The 24813-nt window shown below is 44.2% G+C and overlaps 1 protein-coding gene across 2 annotated transcripts in view; it reads right to left on the reverse strand.

Moving 5' to 3' along the window:
* The window catches only part of FGFR1 (fibroblast growth factor receptor 1), a 132751-nt gene that overhangs the window by 70818 nt on the left and 37120 nt on the right, over positions 1 to 24813 (reverse strand). For both annotated transcript variants that reach the window (XM_084804050.1, XM_084804049.1), the window contains exon 2: positions 21851 to 22085. In XM_084804050.1, coding sequence (XP_084660176.1) covers positions 21851 to 21941 — 91 coding nt within the window. In that variant the 5' untranslated portion in view covers positions 21942 to 22085. The remainder of the gene's footprint in view (positions 1 to 21850; positions 22086 to 24813) is intronic.

Genomic DNA, 24813 nt, shown 5'->3' on the forward strand with positions numbered 1-24813 from the left:
CCTGAATGTACCCACCTCATCCTCATTATTGTCTGCATTGCCCATGTGCTTGCCTCTTCCTTTGGGCCAAATCCACACCACCTCCCAAAGGGAGCAGATAAGGCACACAGCGGTTATTGCTCCTTCTTGCTGCTTTCATTGCTTGCTTGCTGTGATAGTGCAGGTGAATGGGAAGCAACAATGAGGAGGAAGAGGAGGCTCCAGTGACTGATAATGGGTTCCCTATTCGGGCATGCTGGTCTTCAACTGTTATGTATTCTTGGGGCAGGGGGTACTGTGGGTTAGCTATTGTTTTGAACCTTGGCAGCTCCTGTACAGTTGGGAGTAGCAGCAGTGGGTGAAGCTTCTGCTAAATTCGGCAGTTCTGTGTGTGATAAATAAAAGACAGTTGTGTTTGAGGCCTGCTGAGTCGGACAGTCATTCCCTCTACCTATACAACACCAATGCTGGCGTCAGGTAGGTGAATAAGCAGGAACAAGCACGGAGAAACAGCATCGCCAGAGGTTGAAAGTAGGGCCCTTTTTGGAGCATACGGACTATGACATACACCCAATGACGCTGACCTCTGATACATGCCCTGGGAATAGTTCCTGAAGCACAGCAGCCAAGAGCTGAAATCTCATCTAAGCCACAAACTCACTGGGTGAATTCAGGCAAGCCACTGGTCACTTATAACACAGTCTTATGCATGTTTATTTGGAAGCAAGTCCCATTATGTCGAATGGGATTTACTCCCATGTAAGCATGTACAGGATTGCAGCCTTAGTCTCAGCCCTCTGTGAAAGCAGATAATAATAAAGAGAACAGAAGGGAAGCACTGCACCAAAAGAGAAGGAGGAGGAGGAAGACAAACCACAAAGGTGCAAATGGCCTGACTTGCACATCATGATAAACCAGAATCTGTTTTGTTTAGCTGATCATATGTAAGCTGCTCTGGGAGCCCTTTTGGTTGAGGAGCAGCATAAAAATGCTTCAAATAAAAACATTAAAAAATATATGGTCTAGCTTACCAAGATCTCTTGGTTGTTGCTCTCCCAACATGCCAGAGTGACGTGCTAAGGACAAATCCTAACTTACAACTCTGGCTTGTTAGGAGAGGAAAAAGCCAGAGATTCAGGTTCAGACGTCATTCTAAACAAACAACAGACAGAGAGTCCTTGGCTTGTTTAACTGCTCCCACTGGCAGGAGGAGCCAAGCAGGAGTGATTAAGCAGTACACAATGGCATGCTTGCTCCTTCATGGTAAGGCAGAATGAAAAAAACAAATCTGGTTTACCATGATGTATGAATCAGCCCAACCTGAAGAAGAAAATCCAGCTGATAATAGTAACTGATATGATCATTATTTCACAAAGCTCAGGATTCCAACGTGTTGGATCAACGGGATACTAAAGCAACAACACATTAATATAAAGTACTTTTAAACAAGGAACAGAGAATTGTATAGCAGCTGAAACAATTAAGACAATAGGCTACAGGATTTGTAGCTGTGGCTCTTCTCTTCTTTTTGGGACAATCACAGTAGTCTACCACTTTATACGGTTGTTATACCCATTACTGAGCTAATGTAAATGAAGCAAAGCACTCTGAACACTTGAAATACATTAAATAATTGTCCCAGCTCGCAGCTCAGTTTTGCTTAGCTGATGCCCCAGGTGAAATAAGCACATCCCCAGAATATTCTTCAGGCTTTTGCAACATGCAGTGATTCCATGCCAGAAAAAATCAATGTGGAAAGTGCTCCTTGGAGGCAGAATGAGTAGCATAGGAAGCTAACTCAATCAGACCACTTATTTATTTTATTTTATTTATTGCATTTATATCCCGCCTTTTTTCCTCTTGCAAGGAACCCAAGGTGGCTTACATTATCCTCCTCCTCTCCATTTTATCCTCACAACAACAACCCTGTGAGGTAGGTTGGGCTGAGAGTGTGTGACTGGCCCAAAGTCACCCAGTGAGCTTCCATGACTGACTGGGGACTAGAACACGGATCTCCCAGCTCCCAGTCCAACACCCTTGCCACTATACCACACTGGCTCTGTGTGTGTACACCAGTACACCACCACTGATGCATCTAGCTCAGTATTGACTGGCAACAGCCATCTAGTGTTTTAGACAGCGTCTTTCCACTATTACTTGGAGTTACCAAGTAACCTTTTGCATGCAAAACAGGTGTTCTACCATTGAGCTACAGTCTTTCCCCTATTCAACTCCATTCATGGCCGGCCATAGTGAGGCAATCAAATTTCTTCATGGTATCTGGTGAGCTTCTGTGGCATATAGGATGCTGGACCTTTGGTCTGATCCAACTGCTCTCTTGTTAGGTTCATCTCACTGTATTCACTCTGTATTAGGGTGTGATGGTCCAGAGGCAGCACAGAACATGTTCTTGCCAACCAGTTCCCCCCAGATGCAGGGATCATAGGCCCAGTTTATCCATATAAACTAAACACTTAAGAAAAGTCACCCTGGGGCAAACAAGCATGCTGTCGCATGTGATTTGCGGCTGCATACACATATTTCAGTGACAGAGAAATTGAAACGGAGATGATTGATGGGAACCACAAAACCCCCATCCACGCTGCATCCCTCAAGGGATTTGAAAGAGAGTATCTTTTAATACCCAGCGCCTGAGGCTGTAACATGAGACTTCCAGCTTAGGACCTGCTCGGAGTGTGCGGGGGGGGGGGGGCACTCAGAGCCAGTCCAGAGCTGGATGACAAGGCCACTTCTGCCAGGAACATTACATAATGGTTTTGAAACAAGCTTGAAAAATTACAAGCATGATGTAACGTCCAAAAGCTCTCTGCTGCAGCTCTGACGAATTTTACTGCAGCTTTAAAATGGAATTAAAAGCCCGAGTTTAGTCTGGTAAGGCCAGGCCAGATGGCAAAACTCAACAGGTTCTTAGAGCTGTCATTAGCTTCCCAAGAATCTGGGGAGGAGGCAGGAAAAAAAGAGAAATTCCTGTGTGTGTGTGTGTGTGTGTGTGTGTGTGAGAGAGAGAGAGAGAGATGTCCCTTCCCACACCCCTCAGCCTAAACCCAGCTCCGGGTGGGGGGAAAAAAGAGTGAGGCAGTGGAGACCTTATTGGAAGGAAAATTGCGGGGAGGGAAAGAGCAGCACAGATTAACCTTTAGTCTTTTGGTATTCATCTAGGGCCTCAATACTGGCATTTTTAAGGAAAGGGGTTTGCATGCAAATGGCCCTCTGCCAGACTAGGCCATCTGAATGTAAAAAAAAAAGAAGAAAAAACACCCTTTCTGCATTCAGGGCCCTCACAAAACAGTGCAAACTGCTGTTATTTGCCAGGCCAGATTGCAATAATGCAGCCAACAAAGAGATGCAGCGAACAATAAAGAGCTGAATGGCTGAGATCAGCAGGTCCCCTTGCCGGTTGCCATGGAAACCCCACCAGGGCTTACTAAAGGTATTTCCTGAAGAAAAAGCACACACATGCCCAACAGCTCTGCTAATCCCAACAGGAAGCGCTTACCAGGCCTCTGGGGAATGGCTTCTTTATGGGGGGGGGGGAGTGGGAAGTCCCCCCACCCAATTGGCCTTTCCTCAAGACTGGCTATGATCTGTTTGCTGAGGAGGGGCTGCTGAGGGTGTTATCCAAATCGCTCCCACCCGAAGTCACCTACTGCACGCTTTTGCACACCTCATGCGCACGCGCTTCTGTTTCTCGTTATGGCAAACAGTTTCAGTGGTTGAACCCGTCCTACTTGTGGGTGGGGAGGCTGCTTCCCTCCACTCCCTCTCAAAGCAGCCCCCCACCCACCCAAATCTTAACATGGATAAGTTCCAGACTTCAGTCTGGTTTATAAACTCCAGCCTCTGCCAAACATTAACGAAGGGAAGTGGTTTGACACAGGAGAGAGCGCAGCAACAACAGGAGCTGTTTGTGCTCCAAGACGTTTACAAGAGCTGGAGCTGGAGGGACGGTCTTAATTATGCTGGAATGGATCACTCGGAAAGGGGGTTCAGATCTGACCAGGCAGTCATGTATGAGGACATGGGGGGCAGCACTTCCCCCTCCCATCATGCATTATTCCTTCAGATCACCTATATTGGGGGGGGCTCCCTTCTACAAACCAATTTATTATTATATAAACAAATCTTTAAACTGTTTGCAGGGGTGGTGGGTGAGGAAATCTTCCTCCATGAGAAGACCAATAATGGCAGACAAGCCTCCCTGAGAGACAATCTGCCCAGCACTACCGTGACTCTTGCAATGTGCAGACATGGGAGCATTGGGTACGTTGGCAGCACACACTTTTCGTTCAGCAGTGAGACCAGTATGGCGCCCTGCGTGAACAGAGTGCGCCCTTTAGCAACATGCCTAGTGCTTACGATCAAACAGCTGGAAGGGACCCAGAGTCTACCACTACAGCATCCTGACTAGGTGGCCATTCAGGTTCTGCTGAGAAGTCTCTAACAAGGGAGAGCCCATAATCTTCCAAACCCGGCTGCTCCACTGTTGAACAGCTTGTATCATCAGGACATTCTTCCTAATATGGTCGAAATCCTTTTTCTTGTAATTTGGACCTACTGGTTCGGATCATACATTTTGGAGCAACAGAACTTGCTTCATCATCTATGGGACAACCCTTCAAATATTTGAAGACAGCTATGATACTGCCTCGTAATCATCTCTTCACCAGGCTAAACATACCCAACTCCTTCCCTCATAGGACTTCGTCTCCAGGCATCATTGCTGACCTCCTGTGGACACATTCCAGTTTGACAATATCCTTCTTAAACTATGGTGCTTAGAACTGGGCACAGTACTCCATCTGAGGCCTACTTTCTTCTCAAAATTCGTAATAAAAGATATGGAATTCATTGCCATGAGATGCGTGATGGCTACTAGCTTAGATGGCTTTAAAAGGGGATTAAACAAATTCATGGAGGCCAAAGCTATTGATGGCTCCTAATTACAGTGGTTATATGGAACCACCAGGTTTAGAGGCAGTACACCACTGGATGCCAATTGTCGAGGGGGGGAGGCAGCATGGAAAGGTTCTTGCCTTCATGCCCTGCTTATGGGCTTCCTGGGGGCATCTTGTTTGCCACTGGGAGAAATAGGTTGTTGGACTCATCATTACAGCCCCCATAGTCCAAGAAGAGTCTCAAAATGCAGGCAACTGTGTTGGTTCATGTTATTATCCCCAAAAGCAGTAGTACACAGTATAATGCCCACATTATTTGGATCAGCTGACAGCCATAGAATACACATCCCCTTTCTGGGGCCAGTAGGCACATTTGGAATTTTGAACCAATGTTGTGGGCACTCTCACAAAATATCTGGGGGGAGTTTGCATATTCATATAATGGTTACCACAGTGGGCATGGCCAGTCACAAAAGACTCATTTCCAAGAAAGCAAACTGGTAAGACTAAATAAATAAATAAATCTTGCGCTAGTATCTAAGTACAAGGCAGAGGTGGAGGCTGAGCTCCAAAACAGAAAACCACTCTTATGAACCTAAATAAAGATAGTACCGGAGGGCAGCACCTCGCTTTGCAGCATGCCAACCTCCTAGTTAAAAACGTCTTTAAAAAATAAAAATGTTAAGAAATAATTAAAAAATCAGGATGGGAAGGGAGCCTGGTGGGTGCCAAGAGAGGTGCCCATGGGCAATACGTTGGAAACCCTAGGAATAGTGTAGCTTGATAAAGGCTAGTATAGGTTGAACTTTCCCTGGGGAGAGACCTGGGTTCACATCCCTGATGAGCCATGAAGATCACCAGGTGACTTTGCGCCAGTCATTCTCTGAGCCTAGTCTACGTCACAGGGTTATTAGGAAAATAAAAGTGGGGTAAGGGTAACCCACACTCATGTCTGCAACCCTGAGCTCAATGGAGGAAGGGTGGAATATAAATGTGAGCCAGGATAAAGTACCATTTGGCACACAGCCTGCCATTTCACGGGCTAGCAAGGCTAATTCTGACCAGTTTATGTAACAGACTGTAGGATGATGGTGTTACTTCCTAGCACATTTTTAATGTAAAGAACAGGTACCTTCGTGTCTTTTAAAATAGTGCAGGAAAGGTTCTGGCAAGGTAAATGAATGAAGACAGCATGTCCTATGTTCCAAATCTCTAACACTGGTAAATACTGCTGCTGCAGAGGATGTCATTGGTCCTGCTGTGAAAAAAGTACTGGAGCGGCGCTCCCCCCATATTTCTGCTCCACTACAACACTGGGAAATGGCAAAAAGAAAGAAAGGACTTGGAATGATGGGTTAGTGAGGGCACTTCTTAATCCTTCAGTTTGGGATGGCTTCCTTTTATTCTTATCCCTGATTATGTGATCTTGCCATCTTATATTGTTTTGATTGATCTATCCTACTTTTATTAAATACTTTATTGTATTTTACTGTACTATTTACTGCTTTGGGCACCCTTTGGCTTGAAAAGCGGCATACAAACAAAACCAATGAAGAAAAAGGGCCAATGGGTTGAGAACAGTCCGGCATATTCTGCTCAGGAAAATCACTGTACATTCACAGTAAAGACATTTCCAGATCGTTGCCAGCCTTGTATTTCCCACTGGAATTGAACTAAGCCAAGGGAAAATGAAAGGCAACAAGTATTGTCCATGATTTGAATGCTCTATAGGTGTTGTGATTCTTTTTTGTATGGCTTTCATGTATGATTTCATTGAGACACGTGACAGAAGCATGATTTCAATTACCTGTTTCATTGTATATTACTGCTTATTATAGCAAGATGTTTTCATATATAAAAATGTATCTAAAGCATTTTTATTCCTCTCTTCAACGCATTTTTTTTTAAAGGCTCCTAGGGTAGCTTTCAGAGATCAATAAGAAGCCAGTCACTGTCCTTAGGCTTGCAATGTAAGAAACACACCACAAAAGGAAAAGAGATTGGGAAGGAGAAGTGGGGGCAGGGAAGCAAACTGAGGCACTAGTTCTTAGTTACAAAGTTCAGCGGGTCATGGAGATGGATCTAAGCATAATGGAAGCTTCCACTCTTTCTGATGGTCTCAGCAATGGCAGCTGGTAACTCAAGGGGGGAGGCATGTAATTTAGAAAGTTGGCGGGGAAATCTGTGAGAATTTATGCTGAGCTACTGCACAAGTTGATTCTGCAAAGGACTCAGCAGCTTAAATGGGGAGCCTTGTGGCCTGGGGCATGGCCAGTGAGCTACCAGGGATGGTCAGTCCTTAGCCTTAGAAACTTATTAGGAAGGGAACTCAAGTGTGCAGCACTGGCCCCTTGTGATCTGCACGCAGTATTGTAAATGGGGGCGATTTACAATAATGAAGCAAATGATGTCAACAAAATAACCAAATAAATATGTAAAAAATTATAATACAACAAAAATATCAAAATAATATCTTAAACATTTCAAAGTTTATTAAAAACACTGAGAACCCAGTAGTAAAAATTTTAAAAGCAACAGCTTAAAGATTAAATGCCTGCTTAAAGAGGAAGGTCTTAACCAAGTGTGTAAACATATACCGTGAAGATGGCAGGCCGATCTCCCTGAGAAGGGTATTCCACAGACAGGGGCCACTACAGAGAAGGCTCTTTCCCTGGTAGCCGCCCGCTGCACCATTGTGGGCAGCTGAACCCAAAGAAGAGCCTCCAAAGACAATCTTAGCAAGCAGGCAAGGGCATATGGGAGAAGGTGTTCCTTCAGGTAGACTACTCCTAAGCTATTTACAACGTTTAAGGTAAGCACCAACATTTTGAACCAGGCCCACAAACTGAGTGGCAACCAGTGCAGTTGATGCTGGACTGCAGTAGTATGTTCAAAAGGGCCAGTCCCAGTAAGTAGCCTTGCTTAGGGATGTATGAGAAATTCATTTCAGTTAGTTTTTGATCAGGATTTACACAGTCGCACCTTCTGGACCAAACACGGACTCAGACGGAATCTGCGGCCAAAGTCTGTACATTTCCAAGCCCCAAAAGTGTGTTAGACAGCATGCGTACATTGGAAAAATGTGCATGAAAAAATGTGTACTTTTGAAAAATGTACACAAATATGCTTTAATCAATGGGAGAAGAATTGCACACAATTGATGTGTATGTTTGAAAAAATACACATGAAAATACACACGGGTTTGCATAGAAAAAGCAAAAAGCAAAACTCGCAGTCTAATACAGACTCAAGACAGAACGAGCTTCAAGATGGAATTCAGAGAACTTGGTCAAGTTCGGATTTTGCTAATTTGCACATCTCTAGCCTCACTGCTCTGTTCTGCACTAACTGAAATTACTGGACTATCTATAGTATATAGTTTCCAGATTAGCCAGGCCAGTATAGCTATTACGTCCTGGATCCAAATCAACAGAACACCTCCTTCTTCTTGCTGCGCTTCAACCTCCTAAGAATGTAAGAAGAGCCCTGCTGCTGGATCGGACTAATGGTCCATCTAATCCAACATCCTGTTTTCCATAGTGGCCAACCAGATGCCACAAAACCTGGTAGGATATAGCCATCATGACCAGCAGTCACTGACAGATGTAGCTCCATGAATATGTCGAATTCCTTTTTGAAGCCACCCAAGCCTCCAGCTCGTGCAACTGACCTCGGGGCACACTCCAGGTCTGGATTTGGGTACAGACACTTAAGTTGTTGTTGTTCAGTTGTTAAAGTCGTGTCCGACTCTTCGTGACCCCATGGACCATAGCACGCCAGGCTTTCCCGTCCTCCGCTAACCACACAAAAAGCACGGTTCACATTTAAATGACAAAGCAATACTGCATGTAGCCCAAATCTCACAACAATATGGCAATGATTGCAGTTCTACGATTCACGCTCCCAAACCCTGCACTGTCCGTGCATGGAAGCACTGCCACTGCATTGGTCCCTCCATGTAGGGCCTACATTGTAGGCTGTACAGCCATCACCCCAAATTTGAGGGAAGGAAGAACTGTACCTTCTTTACCAATGCACATTTTGTATTTCTGGTTTCGCATGATAGCAGGAAGCTACTGTATTTGGATATCCCTTAGGCTTAGAAACAGCTAAGCATCCCTAATCACTTGGAGAGATCTGGGAACAGAGTTATCCAGGGATGGACAAATCTGTCAATATATGTTTCTGTCAGGTTCTCATTTTTCCAGTCTTCAGTCTGTACTATCCTGTCTCCACATCACTTTAACAAGAAGTGCATACACATTTTTGTGGTTATCTCCTAATATACACATCTTTGCCTAATACATACATTTATTCAATCAACTTCCCTTAATATTACACATTTTTTGTATATTATCCCTAATACACACATTTTTGAATTCACTTTCCCCTAATACACGCATGTTTGTGCACATTTTGTGACCAGAAAATTGCATCACAAAATTCACAGAAGTGCAAATATTGAAGGATAACTGCATTTCGGTTCAGGTAGCAGTTTGGGATGTGCCAAGTAGATAGGTTTACATTAAATTGTGAACTGACCAAATTTCTCCCCGCTATAACTCTAGGGATAATTCCCCCCTCCCTATAAATCTACGGTAAAGATCCAGCAGAGAATAAGCCTACTGACAGCAGAAGCATGCCAGACTCTGCACAGTCTCAAATTTCCAGGCCAGGAGAAATATTTACTATGCAAGAACTGTAAACATAACACCCTCTGCCCCAGCTCCCCACCTGGCATATGCCTATGCCACAGAAACCAGCTGGCACAAGTCCACACACAGCCTGCTGAATCCATGCCAAAATAAGGAGAGGAGGAAGAAAGGGGTATTCTTTTTAAAATGGGGCAGCACAAGAAGAAGGGGAATACATAGTTATTATAAACACTTATATTTCTATAAAGTGCACTTACTTAAAGTGAAAGTATTTCCACATACAATAAGATGCAGGAGTGCTAACTGACATGAAAAAATACGTATTATGAAGGAAAGTACAATATTTCCCCAAATCTACATAATATAGCACTGAAAATAGAATATTCTCTTTAAATGCATGAATCAAAAGTTCAAGTTCTCCAGGATGCTGCAATGTCTCCACCCTACCTGCCTCCAGGTAAACCATCCTCTAGTCTAGGGCTAGGCAACCCCAGTGCCCGCCAAATGTTTTGGACTACAGCTCCAAAACCCAAGCAAGCTAGTAAGCCACTGGAGATGCTAGCCCTACTAGGTAACCTCCGTGGCCCTAACAGTTCCACACTTTAAAGTGACACAAGGGAGGAGATCCCTCAGAGGCAGCTGGCCCACCACTACAGATCTTTCCCAATGTTTGGGATATTCTAGAGCAGGGATAGGCAGAAAGTCCATCAGAACAAATCCTGCCAGACTAATCTGATCTCATTTTTTGATCAGGTAACCTCCCTTCTGGACTATGGGAATGCTGTGGACATCATATACCTCGACTTCAGCAAAGCTTTCGACAAAGTGCCCCATGATATCCTGATGAGCAAACTAGCTCAAAGTGGGCTAGATGAAACAACGATCATGTGGATCCACAGTTGGCTACAGAATCGGACTCAAAGAGTGCTTATCAATGGGATCTTCTCAAACTGGGGAGAGGTAATGAGCGGGGTACTGCAGGGCTCAGTCCTGGGCCCAGTGCTCTTCAACGTTTTTATTAACGACTTGGAGGAGGAAGTGCAGGGAATGCTGATCAAATCTGCAGATGACACAAAATTGGGCGGGATAGCTAATACCTCGGAAGACAGAAACAAAATTCAAAGTGATCTTGATAGACTGGAGCGCTGGGCAGAAAACAACAGCATGACATTTAATAGGGATAAATGCCAAGTTCTGCACCTAGGAAAAAGAAACCAAATGCACAGTTACAGGATGGGGGATATGTGGCTCAACAACACTACAAGCGAGAAGGATCTTGGAATTGTTGTAGATCACAAGCTGAATATGAGCCAACAATCTGATGTGGCTGCAAAAAAGGCAAATGCTATTTTGGGCTGCAATTATAGAAGCATAGCTTCCAAATCCCATGAAGTACTAGTTCCCCTCTACTCAGCACTGGTTAGGCCTCATCTGGAGTACTGTGTCCAGTTCTGGGCACCACACTTTAAGAAGGATGCAGACAAGCTGGACAGGGTTCAGAGGAGGGCAACAAAGATGATCAGGGGACTGGAAACAAAGCCCTATGGAGGGAGACTGAAAGAACTGGGCATTTTTAGCCTTGAGAAGAGAAGACTGAGGGGAGATAGGATAGCGCTCTTCAAGTCCTTGAAAGGTTGTCACAGAGAGGAAGGCCAGGATCTCTTCTTGATCATCCCAGAGTGCAGGACATGGAATAATGGGCTCAAATGACAGGAAGCCAGATTCTGGCTGAACATCTGGAAAAACGTCCTGACTGTTAGAGCAATACCACAACGGAAGCAATTACCCAGGGAGGTGGTGGGCTCTCCCACACTGGAGGCATTCAAGATGAGGCTGGACAGCCATCTGCCAGGGATGCTCTGACTTGGATTCCTGCATTGAGCAGGGGGGTGGACTCGATGGTCTTATAGACCCCTTCCAACCCTACTATTCTATGAGTCTATGACAGGATCTATTAAGAACATAAGAGTGATGCTGTATCAGACCAAAGGTCCATCTAGTCCAGCCTTGTGTTCACACAGTGGCCAACCAGCTGCTTGTGGGAAACCCACAAGCTGGACATGAGTGCAACAGCACTCTCCTGCTCATGTTCCCCAGAAACTGGTGTCTGTAGGCATACCACCTCTGATATCTGAAGCAGCATACAGCCATCAGGACTAGTGACCACTGACAGCCTTCTCCTCCAAGAATTTGTCCAATCCCCCTTTAAAGCCATCCACCCAAGTTGGTGGCCATCACTACATCTTGTGGTAGCAAGTTCCGTGGTTCAACTATGCACTGTGTGAAGAAATTCTTCCTTTCATCTGTCCTGAATCTCCCACCAATCAGCTTCATGGGACGATGCCATGATCTAATCGTATGAGAAATGGAGGTTGGTTCTAGACTCTTCTGAGGGTGAGATTTCTAAAGCCTCACTTGCTGCTGTCATTACTGCTGTCTTGGCTGGGGGCTGCACTGGAGGAAAGAAGGAGATTTTTGTTTGTTTGCAAAAGTTCAGCCAAGAGCACAGGGATAGTATAAATGCAATACCTCTGCTTCCCCCCCGGGGAAAGGAGTTGTAAAAACATTGCCCCAGCTGCTAAGCATGATCTTTGACCTTTAGGTTCTTTGGTAACTGCTTCCCTTCCACACATCTACCATCTCCCCTGACCACAACCCAGTAATTAATCACAGCATCAAACACAAATCAGTAACTGATGCTCTCTATCCTCGGCCTAGCTGATGTTTTCCACCCCCAGCTCCACCCTCCCAAAATGTATTACTAACGTTTATTTCCAGAGACCAAGCTTACTATCTCTGCTTAGATCTTTAGAGGTACAGATTTTGGAAGTAGGTGGGGAGAGACACCTATTTGCAAAGAAGACCAGCAGACTTTTAAGTTACACAGAGTTCTGCCAAGAAGAACTGGAAAGTAGCTAGTTCCCTGCCAAAGGAGCCACCCAAAGAATTTCAGCTCTTAGAAAGATGTGAGCGTTTTAACGCTCTAAAAATCAACCCTTCCAATTGGCCTCACAAAGCATTCCATGTAACCAGCTACATTGGAACCCATGTGTAAAGATAGAGGAACTACCACTGTGGTGGGCAAGGAACAATGGCCAATCATTAAGCAGCAACTGCTGCCTGGATGTTCGATAATCTTGCAGCCAAGGCTGTGTGTGAGCTGCAGTTCCATGGAAGAATTAAAAAATGGCAGGAGGGGGGATTGGATACAGATTTCACCTTCCTCAGAATCTCAGATTTCATTCAGAAAAAAAGAACAAGTTTCTAGCCCTTATGGTTATAATGGTGTGCTTATGCTTGGAAGCATAAGCACACCATGGAGAATTGGTGTGCTTATGCATTGGTGTGCTTCTGAGAATTGTCTGCTGAAATCTCAGAAGCCAGAGTGGTGGCTGTGTAAGATTTGCAGTGCTGTGATCAAGGCAAGTGGCCTGCACAGAAATGAATTATTTGCATCTGTCTTCACCACAGAAAATGTAAGGCAGGTACTTGTGCCTGAAATGATACTTTCAGGAAAGGAGTCTGAGGAACTGAGGCACACAGTGGTGACAAAAGATGAAGTTCTAAGCCTTATTGACAAAATGAAAAACAAACAAATCACCTGGTTCAGATTGTATCCATCCAAGAGTACTTAAAGAATTCAAATGTAAAATTCCTGATCTTCTAACATAAATATGTAACATGTCCCTAAAATAGTCCTCTGTAGCAGAGGACTGGAAAGTGGTCAATGTTAACAGCAATTTTTAAAAAGAGATCCAGGAGGGATCCAGGAAATTACAGGCTGGTTAGCTTAACATCTGTTCTGGGGAAAATTGGTAGACAGCATTATCATCAAGTATACAGAAGGACAAGTCTTGCTGAAAACAAATCAACATAGCTTCTGCAAAGGCAAGTCCTATCTCACTGACCTTTTAGTTATGTCAACAAGTATGTGGATAGGGGGAGGTCTAGTAGACACTGTTTGCTTGGACTTCCAAAAGGCTTTTGACAAAGTCCCTCATCAAAGACTCTGGAGCAGACAGAAGTCATGGGATAAGAGGAGAGGTCCTCTTATTGATTGGTATCTGGTTAAAGAACAGAAAGCATGGAGTAGGAATAAGTGGCCAGTTCTTGCAGTGGAGGGATAATAAACAGTGAGGTCCCCCAAAGTTCTGTATTGGGACTAGTGCTCTTTTAAAACTTTTTTTAAAAATGTAAATAATCTGGAGTTAGGGGTGAGGTGGCCAATTTTGTTGATGACACCAAATGGTTTATGGTGGTCGAAACAAAAAGACCTCCAAAGGGATCTCTCTGAACTGGGGGAATGTACTTCAAAATGGCAAGTGTAAGCATAAAATATGCACATTGGGGCAAATAATTCCAACTTCACATACACACTGATGGGGTCTGAAGCTGGCTGTGACTGACCGGAAAAGGGATCTTGGAGTTTTGGTGGATAGCTCAACAAAAATGTGTGCAACAGCTGCAAAAAAGGCAAATTCCATGCTGGGGTCTTTAGGAAAGGAATCAGAGATAAACTATCAATATTATTCATAATGCCTTTCTTCATATTTATGGTGTGAACACACTTGGCATATTATGTACAATTCTGGTGACTACACTTCAAAAAGGATATCTGTAGAGCTGGAAAACATACAGAAAATGGCAACTAAATGATCTAAAGGACTGGACCAACTCTACTATGGGGAAAGAGTATAATGTTTGGGGCTCTTTAACTTAAAAAAATGGTGAGTAAGGGACGACATGATAAGGAACTTATGCATGGTGAGTGACAGTGGATACTAGATTCTGGGGTCATCCAATGTAGCTAAATTGTGAGAGCTTATTTTATTTGTTTATGTATTTATTAAGTTTATATCCTGTTTTTCCACCAAAAAAGATACTCCAGGTGGCAAACAATGTCGTTATTGTTCAGACAGAATCTCACTTAAAACATAAAGTTAAAAATCAATTAAAAACACAATTTTGACAAATAAAAGCAAGACCTTCCTCACGTGGTACATAGGTAAACCATGGAATTCGCTAGTGCAAGATGTAGTGACAGACACCAGTTGGACGACATTAAAAGGGGATTAGACACATTCATGGAAGACAAGGCTATCATTCGCTATTAGTCAGGATGGCTAAATGCTATTTCCTGCATCAGAGGCAAAATGGCTACATAAACTAGTTGCTGGGGAACATGGGCACGAGGGTGCTACTGCATTAAATTGTAAAATGCCTATTTTATGAAGAGCTTGATAAATAAATTAAATAAATAAATAAAATTCATGTCCTGCTTGTAGCTTTCCCATAGGCATATGTTTGGCCACTATGAGAACACAATGCTGGATTAGCTAGATATGCCTTTGCTCTCATCCAGCATGGCTCTTCTTATGTTCTTAATACAGGTGATAATATAAAACTTGAAATGGGCCCCTTGTTGTTTTTATTAAATCATTCTCCATCAGCTCCTCTTCTCTACCTAGAATTAGTGGTATTTATATATGGGAACAGCTGCTAGAATATGGCCATCAGGGGGAGAGAAAGCAGCAGTCAGCCACCCTCTATCGTGCCTGGATAGAGCTCAAGGTGAGGGTCCCCCTCCTTTCTGCTTCCAAATGCCATTGCTGAGGACTTCAGAGGAAGAGGAAGTAGCAGTCCTTCCATTGTAGATGGACCCAGCTCCATGAGCTACTGAACTCTGCAACTAAGAATTTAGTGCCTGAATTTGCAGTTTTCCTCCTCCCTCCTAACATCCTTTCCTGTTGTGTCATAGGCCCGCGAGCAAGGACTTGTTTCTCAACTTTGCGAGCCACTCCAGGAGCCTGTTTGACTGAAGTGCAGGATTAAAAGACTACAAATACATACACACATACATAAGGAAAACTACCACCATTCCTAAAGTAGCAGAGTGGGGAAATAAAATGTATGAATATGCCTTTAAGGCAAAACTAACTTTATTGAAATGAAAGAAGGAAGGCAGTGGAATAATTCCTCCCCACCCCCTTGCCATGGAGTTAGTTTATAGAATAGTGGAATAATTCAGCCCTTACATCAAGTGATATTGTACGTTCATTATGAAGTAATTCTTTACTATTTTTTATTTCAAGTTAAGATGGATTTCCCACAGTGGAGGCTGGTGGCTCTGATGTCAGTGGGGTGGTGAATCCGTCCCGGGTTCAGTCAGAACTCTAAAGGAGCTATCCAAGGTGCAGCATCTTGGATAACTCCTTTAGAGTTCTGACTGAAACCTGGAGTGGATTCACCGCCCCACTGACATCAGAGCCACCAGCCTCCACTGGATTTCTGTGTGAATATGAATACTATGAATAATAACTTTTTAAAAGAGAAAGCAGGGAGGTAACACACAACCTGACCAGGAACACAATTTTTCCTGGCAATTAGACAGGCTGCCAACAAGCCCTGCTGGATCTGCTCCTCTGGGAAAAACAGGGCACCTCAGACCTTAGGATAGCAGAAATAACTCCACCAAGACCCCCAAATGTGAGGAAATGATATGTAGCCAAATAAAGTTTCCTCTGGTTCTCTTTCCATACAAAGGGTGGCTTTGTAAGGCAGGCTAGTAACTTAAAGTTGGGGGAGGAAGAGAACCTGGAAACTCCCTGACTTCTCTCTTTAACAGCCTATTTGCTACCTCAAAATTTCAGCTACTGTAAAATGCAACAACTACCCCTTAGCATTTTCACTTGTTACATACATTTACCAAAAGTAAATAAACAGAAGAAAGCCAAACTTCTAACTAGCTGGCTTGCTTAGGAAGAGGAGTATAGAGAACAGCCCCTGCACCCATTGCCAACTTAACACCCCACAGCCCTGGAGACCTAATCATTCTGGGGCTCTCCTCTCCTTGAAAGAGCCTCAAATTATTAGGTCTTGCAAAGGGACTTGCTCTGAATGGTAGTTAGAGCACAAGACAAGGACCGGGGAAACTGAGGCTGAAATCTCAACCTAGCCACAAACTTACTGGGTTTTCCTGGACCAGCCACCATCCCCCAACCCAGCCCAACCCATTCCCACAGGGCTGGTTGTGAGCATAAAATCAGTGTGTGTGTGAGCTCCTTGGGGAATGGGCAGGGTAATTTTTTTAAAAAAATTAAACGTCAAATCAATCAGTAAAGCTGAAAACCACCCTAAATATAAGCAAACAGACTGTAGGAAAGTGTAAGAATCCAGCAAACCCATCCAGAGTCCAGAAAATAGCCGATCTGGCACATCAAACACACACACACACAGCCATTGTGGGGAAGCGGTGGCAGGGAAAAGCGGGAGAAGGAAGCAATGTAAATTGATTTGCTAGCCAGTCAACCTTTCACTCCTTAAACGGTTGTTGGAGTGCAAGTCTGCAGAAGGTGGAAGCAGAAGGAAGTAAAGCCGTTCATTTAGCATGCAGAAGGGGGGGGGCGCTCAGGAAGGCAGGCTTTTCACTGTGCTGCAAGGGAAGGTGAGGGGGCTGCCTCGGGTGGCTGATCTGGGTGCCAGCAAGGCAACCCGGCTTAAATAGAGGGAAGGCGCTGCTGGCTCAGCTTCACGCCTCAAATCCCCAAACATTTTGGGTTGGCCGCTTTTCGGCATTTCACAGAGCCACTCAGAGTACGCTTCAACAAGGGAACAGCTCTTGCCCATGAAGGCTGACAACTTTTCAAACAGCCTCTGTAGCTGCACCTTTGACAGCAGCTTAATCTGCCGATATTAGCAGGTGATCATGCCAATCTCTGTGGTGTGAAAACCTTCACCTGCAGATTTCTGCGGATCCAGCTGCTGTTCAAAGGACAAGAGCAGGACAGGCTAGGTTCTTTCCCCAGACCAACTGGGTAAACCTGCCAGCCAGGCAAATGAATAGGAGCAACAAAAAGACAACAGAACTATTGGGTTATATTGTTACCTACTACCGCACCCTTCCCAACTTAGTTCTGATTTTAGTCCCACGGCCATGACTGAAATTGCTGTCTTACCCACATACAGGCTGATCTAATCTCTTGTTGCACTGAGTACAAACTTTACATGGCCTTTTTAATCATATGCTCTATCACCATTATTCCCCTTTGCTTTAAAGTTAATCTCTTGTGCGCATAGCAGTGACAGGTAGATTGTAGCTGTGATGTTCACATGCTTCGCTTATCTGGAATCTTGAGGTGCCAATTTGAAGGTTTCGCTATCTTGAGATTAGAGGCCAGATAACCCAGGCATGTGAAACATCAGCGTTTGGTTCTACTCACTGCTGCCATGCACAGAAGAGATTAACTTTATTTTCACATGCCTATATTATCTAGATTCTTGAAGCTCTATTCTAAATACACCCGAATCTTGGGATTAGGAGCTCAAGAATCCAGATATTTAATAGTCCATTTTAGTTCCAAGGAATGGGTGGCCAGGCTGGACCCACAGAAAGAGGGGCAGTGATGGGATACAAGCTTGCAGCCACATCGTTACATGGATGGTTAATCCACCACAACTTTTTCAGCTCTAGGGGCTGCATATGATGCTGGGTCAGGGCCCGCACATGCGTGCACAGACACACACACACACACCACCTATCCTAATACCGACCTTAAGGATCTCTTGGGGAGGGAGTGGAGCGTACGGGCAGTGGGGAAATCAGTGTGTGGTGGGAGGAAATTGGACGGGGGGAATTTGACGGGGGACAGGGCAACCATGGAGGGGTGTGGCAAAAGCCTTGGGAGGAGGGCACATGCAGACCATGGGTTGTGTACCCTGGTTTAGTCCAATAAAATATACCTCCTTTCTCATCCTCTGCCTATAGCTTCTGAGTTTAAGCAGTCTAGATAACCCCCATTCTGCCTGAATATTTTTTCTATTATTATTTTTTTGCCGCCGCTGCTGCTGCTGCTGCTACTACTACTACTACATTATTTATATCCTGCCACCTTTCCTCCTGCAAGGAGCCTAAGGTGGCTTACATCGTTCTCCTCCTCTCCATATTAACTCCACAACAACCCTGTAAGGTAGGCTAGGCTGAGAATCAGTGACTGCCAGAGACACCTCTCTTTCCATTAACATGGCACACAGCCCACCAGTAAGTTCTCCTGTGCTGTCTCACACTGAAATGAAAGGAACCTGTGCAGGAGTGCCCTGCACATCTGCAGCACAACCTTGTAGCAGCTTGTGCAGCTCCTGTTAATTTCAAAAGGCCAGAAGCAGAGAAACATGGTTCAGATCTGTCCCCTCTGCACTTGAGGCTGCATCTTGCCTCATGGGAGGGCCACCTCTGTACCTGATCTGTACATGACCTTTGTGTTACTGCTTTGAGTTACGGTCCAGAAACTTCAGCTAGTCCAAAATGGGGCAGCAAGATGGTTAACAGGGACCGGCCAAAGAGATCATATTGCGCCAGTATTTTTCCAGCTGCACTGGCTGCCAGTCCTATTCTGGGCCCAATTCAAAGTGCTGGTATTAACATTCAAAGCCCTGAACGGCTTGGGGCCAGGTTATCTGAAGGATCGCCTCCTCTCATATGTGCCTGCCTGGACCCTAAGATCATCCTCAGGGGTCCTTCTCCGGGAGCCCCCGCCAAAGGAAGTGAGGCAGGTGGCTACCAGGAAGAGGGCCTTTTCTGCTGTGGCCCCCCGCCTGTGGAATTCCCTAGAGAGGTTCGCCTGACGCCTACGTTGTTCTTCTTCTGGCGGCAGGTGAAGACCCTTTTATTCTCCCAGTATTTTAGCATTTTAGCTTCTTAATCTTTTAGCTCTGCTGTTTTAAATCTATATTTTAAATCTCTGCATTGCTAGGTTTTATTCTGGTTGTATTGTTATATTGTGGTTTTAAGCTTTTATATTTTATATTGTTTTATGTTGTACTCTGTGGTTTCAATTTTTGTGAACTGCCCAGAGAGCTTCAGCTATTGGGCAGTATGGAAATGAAATGAAATAATAACAACAACAACAACAACAACAATAACAACAATAATAGATGTGTGGCTTGTGTTCTGTCCTGTATGCAGATCTGAGAGCCACTCCATCTCCAGGATAAGCAGACTCCATTTCTTTAAAATGGTGAAGTGCTGGGGCCATTCCAAGAGCGTGGCCACTAAGGCCATGAATCGAACACACATTGCTGGGTTGCACCTTTTCTTTTTGCTCTGACAAGTGGAGTTTACCACAGGGCCACAGAGCAGAGAACAAGCCCAGTAGCAGGTGATGGGCTCTTAGCAAGACCATTCTGTGCTGGATGTTTTTTGCAAGGAAGAGATCAGTAACAGAAGCAGTCAAGGGGAACCTCCTTTCTTCCTTACCCCATACTTTGGTGCTTGCCTCCCAGTCTATAGGAACGTGGGAAGCTGCCTTATACTGAGTCAGACCATTGTCCATCTAGTCTAGTATTGCTGACAAAGACTGACAGCAGCTCTCCAGAGTTTCAGATAAGGTTTTTCTTCAGCCCTACCTGGAGATGCTGGGGACTGAACCTGAGACCTTATGCATGCAAAGTAGATGCTCTACCACTGAGCTCCATGCTCCTTTCCCCACCCCCAGAAACACATATGTAAGAGCTGAGAAACAAAGGCCTGCTTGTAAATGCAACGTCATCCAATATCCTTAGAATCAGAAGATATTGTTAGATGCTGGGCTGAGTAATCAATCATTTAAACTGTTGCTGCTTTTTGTTTTGATTTATTTTATTGGGATTGCTGCACTGGGCTGTACACTGTGAACACTGTTTCTAGACTGCTGGTGTGGGTTTTTTTTTCGTTTTGACATTGTAATGAGATAGTTTTAGCTGTATTTTATATTTTTAATTGTTGCTTATGTGAGCTGCCTGAGGAGGGCTTTGCCCTGAAAGGTAGCATATAAATATTGGAAACAAACCAAGAAACAAGAAGCAATTAAGTTATTAGGGAGTAAGGCTTGAATCAGGAACCTCATTGGCTCGTGTCTGGTTAGTGAGCTACCTAGTACTTCATATGCCTCAGCGCCCTCTACAGACACAGAACGGAACAGGGGTGTGCAACATTAGACTCTCTGATTGGCAAGCAGTACGGCACCTCTGGATTGGCCAGTATTGCCCCCCTTTTTTTGATGAAGAGCCTGGCTAAACAGGAGTCTTTTTAATTATATTTTTTAAAGTTATTTTTTAAATTTTAAAAACATTTTATTATTACTGATGCTCCAATACATAGTCTACTAATACACAACATTCATTTCAAATTCAATATATACGAAGTCACTAATTCGTCAGATCCATATCTATTCCAATAGCTAATAAATGGAATCCACTTTTGTTTTGCTCTATAAATGTTTGAATCGAGTTCATCTGTCCATTCCAGAGCAGTTTATAGCTGGCAATTATATTCATAGCTTCCTATCTTTGCCTGGTCAACAGAACAGTAGCTTCTGCCTGCTGCATTTCAAGCTTCTAATCAGGCCACTGACCGCAGGTCAAAGAACACTCAGGTCAGGATTCAGGCACAGCTGCCTACAGACCCAGCTGCTTCTGACAAATTGGATCAATTCCATCTAGGTGCAATCCCCTGCCAGCAGTGGAGGCTGGTGGCTCTGATGTCAGTGGGACGTTGAATCTGCTCCAGGTTTCAGTCAGAAGCAGTCAGAACTTGAAAGGAGCCATCCAAGGTGCTTTGCCACCTGGAGTGGTTTCATCACCCCACTGGTACTGGAGCCACCAGCCTCCACTGCCTGCCAGCCTCCTTAATGAAAAGAATCCGTTATTCCAAACCAGATGCGATGGTACCATTTGAAGGACACGCGTAGGAAACGGGATCAATGAATCACAGCAACAAATCCACATCCCACACTCTTCAAAATAGGCAGGTGGAAGAAGCCTTCAGCACCCTTCCACTAGATCAAATTCACCTGGCATTAATTTCATGCACGTCTACACATACGATAACAGTTTGCCAAAGCAAATGGCTTGGTTGGTGTTTTTCTTTTTAAGACCCTAAAGTTCCTTTCAAAACTTTGTAAGTGTTAGAAGCTGCATGTCCAAATCCCATTTCAGAGAAGGGGTGTTAAAAAGAGAAGGCGAAAAACATCTCTTCTAAAGAGGAGCTTGTCAATCGAGCTAAATATCAACTCTGAAACTACCTCCGTTATTTCTGAAGAGTGCATTTACCCATAACACACTTGTATACAGCAGAAAAGAGAAGAATTTATTCCTGAACATTCCTGGGGAGGCACTAAGCCAGTTCAGTTTTGTTCTTGTGAAAACAGACTTGGCAAGAAACTGCTCCACAAAGTTCCTTTCACCAACAGCACAGGAATACAACTCAGATGAGAATGGAAGCAAATCTATGCTCAGCAATGGTGCAAGAAGTATCGGCCTTCCTACCTTGCTCTGGCAGGGTTTGTGCTGGTCTTGCAATGGTCAGCGTGGCTGTGACCAGCACAGCCCAAAGAATGAGGCGCTTCCACATAAACATCCCAGTTCTGCTGCTACTGGTTGGTGACTGAGCTCTCGGACTCCATGAGGGTGTGGAGCTTGGGTGCCTGTTAACCGAGAGAGGGGTGTGTGCCCCAACGGTTCTCCTCGATCACTTGTTCTCCAAGGTGCAGGCCTTCAAATGCTGTTAATCAGAAAACAACAGAATTAATGTACAGGAAATCAAATATTTGAAATATAAATATCAAATATTTCCTGCATTGAGCAGGGGGTTGGACTTGATAACCTTGTAGGCCCCTTCCAACCCTACTATTCTATGATTCTATTCTACAATATATCTCAATTATTTTCAGAAAGACCAGGACTATTTGTACTAGGGTGGCAACTTATAAATCACTGCCACCCCCAAAAGAAAAAGGAAACGCATCACCAAAACAGAGGACAGAAGAAGGCACTGATTTGCATAAAATTTACATATGTTAATCTGTGTGCATAGATGCAAATTTAGAAATAATTATTAGATTTTAAATAGTAACACAGTACATCGCAGCATAGTGTGGAAGCCGGACCAGATGACCCATGTGCCTGCCTGCCTGTTTACTCCGCTGTTGATGGGCAAGAGTTCTTGTAGTTCATTATGTTTAAACTGGAATTGGAGAGGAGAGCCCTTCAAACAGAGGACACCTTCAAATAGAGGATGATCCCCTGTAAAAGAGGAGACATGGCTACCCTAATCTGTGCAGTGTTTGCTACAACACATTAACAGTGCGACACACCTTGGATTTTTGAGACACAAAAGGGCACATTCACACTGAAGACTTAAAACTTTTAATAACCATTCCCTCTTCCCACAGAATGCTGGGAATTGCAGTTCTGCGAGGGGTGGCTATAAATCTCTAAACAGAATTCTCAGCTCATCACTAAACTTAAATTCCCAGAATTCTTGGGGAGAATCCATGATGAATAAAATAATCACTGGCATCTGATCGCATGTACCAGCTCAGTTAAAATAATGACTGGCATCCCATTGTGCGCACTGTCTCAGTTCTATCAATAAGTAACAGTGACATATAACCTTTATTAGGACCAAATAAAAGTAAATCCTCAACCTACACATAATCAGGTATATTGCATAAACAAACATAAACCTTACATTACTGTTGCTTTGGGACTGTTTTAATAGACCAACACAGCCGCCTGCTATTTATCAATGCTGTTTCATCTCTTAACGGCCTATTTACACATAGGATCATCTGATGTTTCAGTCATCGTGTGATAAGGATGCATGCTAAACAAGCCCTAAGACTCTCATCATGTTTTCCCCAGGTGCAGCAGATCTCCACTGGCCAACCAAAACTTCTTCAGTACATCTTCTGGCAATCGTTTATAGCCACATTAAAGAGAAGCAAAACTGACAAACCCACAATACAAATGTCATGTGTCTTTTTGGAAAGATCAGTTGGGATAACTAGGCTATTTCAATTCAGCAGAATCAGAAGTCACTGTCTTCCTCCTTTTATGTATTTTTGTGTATATGCCTGTCTTTTAACCACTTAGTTCGTTATGATTTTATCTGCTTTTAAAATTGCTTTTATCCACTGTAATGATGTGATGTTGGCGAGATTGTCTTTTATGGAAGATGAAAAAAAATACTTAAAAAAAAAAATTAAAAGCAACAGAACTTATAAATTCTTATCTTCAACCTGATCCTAGGAGTAGCTGTGCAGATATCCTCTTAAGCACAAAACACTTATAGGACCTTTTTGGGGGGATGCAATGCTAACCCATAGTTTAGCACTAAATCCACAAGCAGTGGTGAACCTCAGGCTTGCACAATCCCCTTCTTCACTTCTTGCTTTGAACTAATCTGTGTTTCCCATTACATTCAAATGGGATTATGATTAGTTTAAAGCAGGGGTGCAGAACCTCAGGCAGGGGCCAAATCCCACCCTCTAGGGTTCCCCAGATGACCACATCCCCTTCTTCCTACCACCAATCACTTGGTAGTTTCCTGGGTTTTGTGCACTTTTTCCCCAACCTAAAAGGTTGGGAGTAACAATGGCTTAACAAATGGCTTACTGGCAGTGTGAGCTTTAAGCAAATATATGCTGGTATTTTTGGGATTTTGCCCTCATCCATTTTGCCTTTGGCTGTGCCCACCACTGGAACATGGCCCCCAAGAGCTTATCTGAAATGGAATTCGTCCCTCAGGCTGAAAAGGATTCTGCACCCGTGGTTTAAAGTATGGTTTGTTCAAACAAGCCAGGATCAAACCATTGCTTATGATCCTGGCTTGTTTGAACAAACCATAGTTTAAACTAACCAGTTTCATATACACAGTTCTGGTTAGTTCAAAACAGGAAGTGAATGCTTTCAATCTCCTTTTCAGTGCTGTACCAGAGAAGAAGAGGGGGAGTGTGAGAATCCTGAAGCTCACTGCTGCTTGCACATGGATCGCTAAACTAGGCGTGCATAACCAGTGGGCCTAATCCGGCCCACAGAATTTCTAGGGTTCCTCAAGTCACTTCGTGTGGAACTGCACAAAAACCAGGGACTTGGCTACCACTGGGAAAAACGGCTGCACTTCCTGACAGCAGCTGAGCTGCTTCAGGGACACCAGGTGCTGCTTAAAGCTGGGGACACAGGCGGCGCTGGGAGCCCCTTTTGCCATGCTCAGAGATGGGCAGAATGCCACGCCTCTCAGCATAGAGAATGCTAAAATGGGCAGTGAGTGTGCCCGCACCCACCCATCCACCATAAAACAGTTTTGCACCCTGTTATAAACCATGGCTGTTACATCTGAACCGGGCTGTTGTCTCCTGAGACTGGAAACCATCTTGTTTGCCAAATATCAAAGTAAGTGGAGAGCTTGCAGAAAGCAACTGCAATGCCAGCTGATGATCCACTACAGG

This window comes from Heloderma suspectum, chromosome 6, assembly GCF_057233095.1.
Source record: "Heloderma suspectum isolate Gila_16-S chromosome 6, 16-S_ref, whole genome shotgun sequence".
Taxonomy (NCBI): Eukaryota; Metazoa; Chordata; class Lepidosauria; order Squamata; family Helodermatidae; genus Heloderma; species Heloderma suspectum.